This window comes from Dermochelys coriacea, chromosome 19, assembly GCF_009764565.3.
Source record: "Dermochelys coriacea isolate rDerCor1 chromosome 19, rDerCor1.pri.v4, whole genome shotgun sequence".
In the NCBI taxonomy this organism is placed as follows: domain Eukaryota; kingdom Metazoa; phylum Chordata; order Testudines; family Dermochelyidae; genus Dermochelys; species Dermochelys coriacea.
Genome location: NC_050086.2, coordinates 18,892,364 through 18,900,999, shown reverse-complemented (window position 1 = coordinate 18,900,999; position 8,636 = coordinate 18,892,364). Strand labels below are relative to the sequence as shown.

Genomic DNA, 8,636 nt, shown 5'->3' with positions numbered 1-8,636 from the left:
AGGCTGTTGGGGAAGCTTTTGATCTGATTTCCAATTGTCCCGCATGTCACCAGATGGGTGGCTAGTAGGGGTGGGCGCTCAGGGTTATCCTTTACTGCTTGGGCATAAGGGGCAGGTGGCACCAATAAGTCATTCATCCTGGCCCCCAGCTCCCTCCAACCACATTGTTGCAGCTGGCTGGAAAACCCTCCAGCAGCAGGAGGGTCCCCTCTCTGCTGCTGTTCATGAGCTCTGGGCCTTTCCCAGGGATGGGGAAGACCTTGACAAACGTGCAGGGACCACAGGGGAGACATTAGGCAGAGCATGAGAGGTGTAGGGTCTGTGATCTGGAGCCAGGGCCCCAGTCAGATCCTAGAACATATCCTCTCTGCTCCTGGGGGGGGTCAGGACCTAGAGCCACCCTGGCCCCAGCACAGGCCTGGCTGGGAGGAAAGGGCTGGAGGGCAGAAAGAGTTTGGCTCTGGCTACGCCTGGGCTGGTGACCAAGGGAGATGGTACTAAACAGAGGTTTGTTGGCTGTATCTTTCTTAGAGCTGGCCCAGTGGCTCTACTGTCTGAGAACTCACCTCCTGCTGGAGTTACCTTAAACTACATCTGGGCAGGTCCTGGTCTCCCCTACCACTCCCTCCCTCAGCCGCCTCCTACATCCTCCCCAGAGTCCAGAGCTGTTATTCCCCTTCCCAACTCACCAACAGTGGAATCTCCCCCATGGGCTGAGGCTAGGCAGAGCCCCACACGGTGATGCTCCTGGCCCATCACCTAAATTGCTGTGGGCTGTGTGGGAATGGCCCCAGGGGACCCTGCCATCTCCACCTGTGCGGTCCCTCCCAGCTTGCCGATGCATGCCCCAGGGACCTGCTCACCTGTCTTGTTCAGGAGCCCAAGTCTCTAAGGCATCTAATCCTGCTAGGAGCTGCTCTATGCAGCCTGTTAAATCCGCAATGGATACCTGAAGCCTTCTCTGCACCAGGCTTAGCAATGGGAAGGATGCTTCAAGCTAAAGTTCAGTGCAGAACAGCCCTGACACAAAGCTGGCAGCCCGTGAGATGTGATAAGGACACCTGCAACTCATTTCCCTTGTGAACAGCCTCACAAATGGAAGCCAGGTTTCCATAGGGCCTGAGCCCAGTCTGCATTTACAGGCCAGACCTGGGTCTGCACTACTGGATCCTGGGTGGTGTTCCAGGGTGCTTGGGGAGCACACAGCATTACAGGCCCAATCCTGTTCTCAAACTCCTTATCACGATTGGTGCTGTACAAACAGAAGAAGCCCAGTGGTTACCTGGCCCAGCCCAGTCCTGTGTGGGCCTGCGCTAGACCTGGCCTCGTGGCCATTCATCTAACAGACTGTGCTTGAGGAGCACATAGGGCAGCTGGCTGCTCGGCTCTGAGCACAGTAAGAGCAGCTCCAGTCACACGGCAGCCTGGCTCCGACAGGAAGGTTCCCTGCAGCAGATTTGTTGGTGCCTTGTGAGGAAGGGGGTCATTATTTCTGAAAATGACAAGGGCCTGTGCAGTCAGGCTTTACCCAGCTGCTGGGTACTCTGCCCAGGGCTGACACCTTCTGCTTGAGAGGTCAGGAGGAGGTGGCTGCAGGGCCTTGCTGACCCTGGCCAATACTGGAACATGCTGAATATGGCCCATCCCCAGTCCCCTCTTAAAGGACACTGGGCGCTCATTGAAACAGAGATGGGAAGGGCCCCTTGGCCCTGCCAGGCTTGGGTACACCCTTCCTGTGCAGCTGGAGGGTTCTTATCTCTCACAGGCAGGCCTGGGCCTCCTGCAGCTGCCACCTTTAACCCCTGCAATCCCTAACTGGCTCTCAGCAGTTCAGCATCAATGGGAAGGGAGCGACTGATGCTAAGCCAAGAGCAGCCAGTTGTGATGGGATTTTGGAGCATCTTGGAAGCTGAATCAACCAATGCAGCTCCTGACCCTAGGCAAGGCCTGCACACTCCCAGACTCCTGCCCTGGTGCTGGGGGGAAGGGAGAGGGTGGACTGAGGCCCAGGGTCCTGCAGAGCTGGCCATCCAACCAAACCCCGTGCCAGGGCTGATACTTGCCTGCCACAAACCTCAGCCCCTCTCCTGCCCAGCTGGGGCAGCTTTAGGACTGTTACAGGGAAACACATGTCTCCAGCGGGGCAGCTTGGAAAGTGCCTAAAGCCTCAAGAGCCAGGCCAAGAAACTGCAGGAGGGGGGCCAGGCTCAGATGCTTCCCACAAACTGGAAACTAAGCAACTTAGCTACACTGCACTGGAAACTGCAATCAATCAGCAGCCCCACCCCCACCAGGGCCAACCACAGCCAGTGTGTGGGTCCCTGTAGGACCCAAGCGTGACAACTCCCAGACCAAGCTCTTGACTTCCAGCAACACCGCAGCTATTTCCTAACGCTGGGAGAGTGACTCCTCACTACCCCACTGAGGAGAGCAGAGGGTCAGCCATGGCTGGAGGGGGGAAGGGGGCCAGGATCGGGGCCGGGATTCATGCAGGAACACACCAATTATCTTTGTGACAAAGAACCAACACTGGAAAAACTTAACATTTTAACTTTTGTTTTGAAAAAGGCAAAGGGTTTAGTCAGCTCAGAGCATTCCCCCCCATCCCCCTGAATTATCCAAGCCGTTCCCCTCCCCTCACCCCACCATTGTCCACACCAGTGGTTCTCTTTTTTTCTGGAGACCCAGCTGAAGGAAATTGTTGTTGCCCGTGACCCAGCAGAGCTGAGGATGAGGGGTTCGAGGTGTGGGAGGGGGCTCAGGGCTCGGGCAGAGGGCTGCGGGGTTCAGGGTGTGAGAGGGGGCTTTGGGCTGGGGCAGAGGGCTGCGGGGTTTGAGGTGTGGGAGGGGCTCAGGGCTGGGGCTGTGGGAGTGCGGAGCTGGTGCTCGGGGAAGGGGCAGCGCGTGGAGCCCCATGCCCCCACCCGGAACCGGACCTGCTGCTGGCCCCTTCCAGGGCGCAGCGCGGTGTCAGAGCAGACAGGGACTAGCCTGCCTTAGCCAGGCAGCGCCGCCGACCAACTTGCGGTGCTGACCAGAGCCGTTGCGACCCAGCGCCTTCCATGCCGCGACGGCCATGACCTGCCATTTGAAAACCACTGCTCCACACCATTTCCCCCCCGACTGCCCGAATGCTCCACGCCATTCACCTCCCCTCCGCTGCCCTGAATTCTTCACGTTTACCCCCATCTCTCCAACAGGAACATGCTGCTGTTCCCTCCTGAAAGTGCGGAGCTAGAGACTGGGTCTCTGTCGAAGGCACAATACCGCGTCACATTATTATAACACCACATATTTATACCCTTCCCTTTATAAACATCAACAAACTAACACCCCCTGCAGTGGCCAAGTCATCCCTAGAGGCTCCAAGCCTGGGAACTCGGTGCAGGCGCTGAGATGGCTGGAGTCAGGTCCGGAATGGGATCCCCCAGCACAGATCCCCAAGGTGCAAATCCCTCTGCCTGGAGCAGGGACAGCTGCACTCAGAGAGGCATGTCATCCAGGTCCCCATTCCCCCAGTTTCGCCCAGCCTGCAAAGAGTCCAAGAAGTGGTTCTGGGACAGCTGGTACATCCGTCTGTTCACAGGGGCCGGCACTGGGCCAGCTCGGAAACCGGCTGGTCCTTCTGCAGTGTCTACTTCATCATAGCTTGCCTGGCACTGGACCTGCAGCGTGGGGTGGAACCATTTGTAGTAGGCGATTCTCAGCAGCAGCCCGAGCACGAAGCAGACCAGGGCAGCGAGAAGCACAGGGAGCAGAAAAGAGCGGTCATGCAGAGGGGCATTGTGCCAGAGCCAGGAGCCAGCGAGGAGCACGCTGTCCACCAGGATGAAGCCATGATAGATCATGCTGCGCTGCCACGTCTGCCCCTTGGACACGTTGAACCAGCAGAAATATAGAATCACAGCCACCGTGGCCCTGTAGAGCCACTCCTGCCTGGGGCACTCCATGAAGTCAGTGCCCTGCAGCCAGACCCAGAGAAGCAGGGCAGCCCAGATGCCCAGGAAGTGCAGACCGACGTAGCACGGGAAGAGCGTGGCAAAGAGCGCGACTGCCAGGACGCGGGGGCAGATGAGAAGGAAGTTCCACAGGAAGTAGATGGCGGAGGAGAGCGGGCCCAGCTCATGCTTGTCCAACAGGAAGCAGCGGAGGGACTGGTGATAATCCAGCAGCGACCACGCCACGCATAGGGAGGCAGTGCAAATCCCGAGCCCTATGACAACAGCAGGAGAAAGGATCACCGGGGAATACAGGCAGTGGGGGCAGCTGCATGGAGCATCAGGCAACGGCTCACGCCCTGGGCACCAGTGACCGGCATGAAGAGGTGCTGGCTTCACCCCAACGAGGCATCACAGCAACCAGGCCCTGGATCAACGAACAAAGCCCACTGCTCTCAAAGGCCCCCCCAGCCGGAGGGCTCTTTGTCACAGCTGCTCTCAGTCCCTTGCACATCTCCCTCGCTCGCTCGCTCACCCCACAGGCCTGCACTGAAACATGCCACTTCCTGCTTCAGGGAGCCCCAGAAATGCTTAGGAAGTGCCCGGCCACAGGCCAGCCCTTATTACACCCCTGCTCCCTGTGAGATGCCTGGAGCAGGAGTGCCCCACTCCTACGGGGCAGTACCAGAGGAGAACTGCAGGGCTTAGGGGAAGCCTTCCTTGGCCCGGATGCCAACAGCCAGTTGGGGGGCACCATGGGGCTGGGAGGTGACTCAGCCATCACAATTTACTGAGTGGGGTGTAGCCACAGCACTGGGCCTGAGGCTAAGGCCGGAGGCACCCAGCTACTTCCTGACTGAGGCAACCCAGCCTGGAGGGAGGGACTGGACCAAGCTCCTCCCATTAACCTGGGCTGTGCCGCCCCCTGCAGCCAAACACTAACCATGGGGGGGGGGTAATCCTGACCCGCTGGAGTCAATGGAATAGCATCTGGCCCTCAGCTGAGCTGGGGGCTCAGGGTTGGCCCAGTTTTGTGTCCCACTGGGAAGCTCTGAGAACCAATCAATCTCCGAGGGCACTGCCCCGTTGCCCACCCCACGTGCCCAGATGCAGGAAGGTGCCATGCCTGCACCCGGCTAAGCACACGGCTCCGTGGGCCCAACACATCCCTTTCCCGGCTGAAGCAAGCTCTGGGCTCAATGCATGGCCCTGCTTTTGCCCCCCCTTGTTCAGAGTGTTCTGCCCTACCACCTCCCAGAGAGGATCCCTCCCCATGGGCACCAAAATCCCAACCCCTCCCCTCTTCTCAGCAAGCTGCTTTGCAGCGTCTGAGATGGGCACATCAGCACAAAGGGGTAACTAGGTAGGTACCTGGTCTAGGTAACTGGACTGCAACTAGGTAACAGTCCAGTCTCCCAGCAGCCGGAACCCCTTTCTTTGTAGCATCCCAGCCCTGCAGTGTCGGGCCAGAGGGCATCCCAGGTGCAGAGCCAGTGCACGCAGAAGGTACCGAGGCTCTAGGGATTCACTGCCCCGCTACACTGGGCAGCTCTAACTGGAGCCCGGCACTGCACAATGCTCAACCCCAGCTCTGAGGTAACGTGGCGCTAGCTAGCGAGAAATCCCCCGGGGCTGGGACCACAAGACACTGTGGGCAGGAGGGGTCAACCAGGGAGAACTAGCACCTCCCCAGTCTGACCGACGGGCTCCAGAACAAGGCCCAGCTCTCGTATCGCTTAGAAGCTGGAGCTGAAGCAGCTCAGGGGATCGTTCCCTTATCCCACTCGCCCATTCCTCACCAGGTGGCTCTGTGATAAGGAATCCCCCGCGCCGTGCCGTGCCCTGCCCCCACCACGCCCAGGAGCTGTGCCACTCACCCTGGAAAGGCTCCAACTTGTTTGTATGCAGAACGATGGAGAGCGTAAGCATGAGCTGGGGGGTGCCCTCCAGGAAGGTCTCAAAGAGGCGCAGCATGCTGATGTCGTGGGACAGGAAGACAGCGTAGTTCCGCTCCTGCTGCTGGGCAGTCTCCGCCCTGCATACTCGCCAGCCCACTCTCAACACACGGAGACACCTGTGCAGACATCACAGCCCTGCCATGAGAGGCTGCTCTACACCAGGGCAGCACCTCAATGCCACAAATACAGCTCTGGCTGTCCATGGGATTCGAGAGCTAGCCTGCCCTCGAGACAGATGGGATGGTGGCCTCCGAGTCCTGTCTACACTAGCATTCCTGGTGCTACTACTCCCAGCAGGGAAAAACCAGCTAGAAAAGGTGGGAAATTTTAGGGGAAATGGCTGGAACTGACAAGGCAGCTGCAGTAGCTTAGGACTCCTCTGCACCAGAAAACAGCACAGCTTCAACAACCAGGTTAGCTGAACCACTGCTCTCTGTGCTTGCGGCTGGACTGTACCGGTGCAGCCAATCCCAGACCTGAGGCCGTGCGGGTGAGGCCTGAGGGAGTTGAGTGTGTTTCACACTAATAAAAGCAGAAAAGATTTTCTAGTATAACTGTGCCAGTGCTGCTATACGAGCAAACCCTCCTCCTGGAGGTATAGCTTCTGCTTATACCAGTTGCACAAGCAAAGTCACCTATACTGGCTAACACATTTCCATACGTACAGCTGCATCTATACTAGGGGATTTACCGGAATAGCAACGCTGCAAATAAATCCACCTCTGACTGATATTGCTACGCCAGCAGAAGCGTATGAGCTGGTCTACACCTAAGTGCTGCAACAGTGCAGGGTGAAGACACCGAGGAGAGCTTGCCCCACTGGCACAGGAATGCCACCCGTCCGAGAAGCAGTGACTATGGCAACAGGAGAGGCCCTTCCACTACCCATACTGAGGGCTAGGTTGCTCTCGGGCGTGGGAGAGCCATACCCTGAGGGACGTCGTTATACCAATATAAGTTGGTAGCGTAGACCAAGCCGTACTGTAGACCTGGCCTCCTTGTGCATGCTGGGAACAAAGACAAAAACATGCACTGTTTTGTATGTGTTAGCATCAGGGAGTTGCACAGTTCTGATGTTTCCTCATGCTGTCACCTATTGCAGCTGCTCCACCCCAGCCAAGCCCTGCTGCCCACCAAATGAGTCCCTGGCCAGCATGTTACTATTTGTATAATGGAGGGGCACCAAGGAGGGGAAATGAAAAAAATGACGTTGTCTTTCAAAGTCAGTTTCATCTGGGACCTGGGAGCACAGCCCTACAGTGCACTAAGAATGACTGAGGGGCCTCACTACCAGGCAGGAATACAGGGGCCTTGACTGTGCACTGCCAGATCCCTGCTCTTTGGATTTCAGTTGAACCTTAACCCTGAATTTCCTGGGTTTCTAACAGCTGGTGTGGGGATAATTACAGCCGCTCTGTGATATTTTAACCCTTTGGTTACTGACTCCAGTGTAGTGTAGTTTTTATTTGTAAATTATAATGCTCAGCAGCAGGGCCTGCAGGGACCTCCTGGACCCCTCTCCAGCTGAGGTCAGGGTGAAGGACAGGTGGCCCTGGGCTGCAAGATCTCAGGAAAGGGTGAGTTACTGGGCAGCGCCCTTACCTGTAGAGATAGCCCAGCTGAAGGAGGTGCAGCGCAGCCAGGCAGCGGCCACTGGGAAGTTCCTGTTCGATGTTGTCCGTCCGGTACCAGGCCCAGCTGAAGAACTGCATGGCCAGGGAGGAGAGGCCCAGCAGTGCCAGCACCAGCCCCCCCCAGAGATAGTGCCCAGCCTGCATGTAGCTGGAGGCCACCCACAGATCAGCGACCAGGTCTATCAAGAAAGCAGCAGTGCCAACGAGGGCGAAGAGCAGATCCAGGTACCGGTACCGAGGTGATGGGGGTGGGGGGCCACTAGAGCCATGGCCTGAGCCTGCCATGGCACAAAGGGGCCACAGATGTCGCCGCCCTGCTCTCTGCCTGCTGTGCCCCGTGCCGGAGGGGCCGGCTCCCACCAAACCCTCCCGGGACTCTTCCTGCCCTGGGGAATGCCCCCCTCCTGCCCCCGGGGACCCCTCCTCGCCCTGCCCCCTCCTGCCCCGGGGACCCCTCCTCGCCCTGCCCCCTCCTGCCCCGGGGACCCCTCCTCGCCCTGCCCCCGGGGACCCTTCCTCGCCCTGCCCCCTCCTGCCCCCGGGGACCCCTCCTCGCCCTGCCCCGGGGACCCCTCCTCGCCCTGCCCCCTCCTCGCCCCCGGGGACCCCTCCTCGCCCTGCCCCCGGGGACCCCTCCTCGCCCTGCCCCCGGGGACCCTTCCTCGCCCTGCCCCCTCCTGCCCCGGGGACCCCTCCTCGCCCTGCCCCCTCCTGCCCCAGGGACCCCTCCTCGCCCTGCCCCCTCCTGCCCCGGGGACCCCTCCTCGCCCTGCCCCCGGGGACCCCTCCTCGCCCTGCCCCCTCCTGCCCCGGGGACCCCTCCTCGCCCTGCCCCGGGGACCCCTCACTCCGATCGCTCCCCAACGCCGCCCGAGAGCCGTTCCCTGGCTGCGGGCGGGGCGGAAAAGGCGGGCGGGGAGGAGGCAGCGGCGGCAGGCGCGGGAAGCCGGGGCCGGGAAGGCTCGGCCCCCCCGGGCCCCCCCGCTTTATTCCCTCTCTCCGCCTAGCGAAGCTGTTCCCGGCCCCTCGTCGCTCCCTTGGCCCTTTTCCGAGCCGGCTCCGCGGAGCTTCCCTGGGCCCCCCCCAGGTGGCTACAGAGGCCGCAC

At 59.8% G+C, this 8,636-nt stretch overlaps 1 protein-coding gene across 1 annotated transcript; it reads right to left on the bottom strand.

Moving 5' to 3' along the window:
• Positions 1-3,276: 3,276 nt before the first annotated feature.
• XKR8 (XK related 8) lies at positions 3,277-7,954 on the bottom strand. Its single transcript, XM_038377484.2, has 3 exons — positions 7,499-7,954; positions 5,816-6,012; positions 3,277-4,213 (listed from the first exon to the last, which is right to left on the bottom strand). The coding sequence occupies exons 1-3, from the start codon at positions 7,813-7,815 to the stop codon at positions 3,483-3,485; spliced, it is 1,245 nt and encodes a 414-aa protein (XP_038233412.1). The 5' UTR covers positions 7,816-7,954; the 3' UTR covers positions 3,277-3,482.
• Positions 7,955-8,636: the final 682 nt, after the last annotated feature.

Excerpts from the sequence above, each read along its gene's own strand:
- XKR8 (XM_038377484.2), bottom strand. The coding sequence starts at position 7,815 with ATGGCAGGCTCAGGCCATGGCTCTAGTGGCCCCCCACCCCCATCACCT. Across the intron at positions 6,013-7,498 it reads CAGCTGGGCTATCTCTACAG|GTGTCTCCGTGTGTTGAGAG; the intron begins GTAAGGGCGCTG and ends ATGTCTGCACAG. Across the intron at positions 4,214-5,815 it reads CAAGTTGGAGCCTTTCCAGG|GGCTCGGGATTTGCACTGCC; the intron begins GTGAGTGGCACA and ends CTGTTGTCATAG.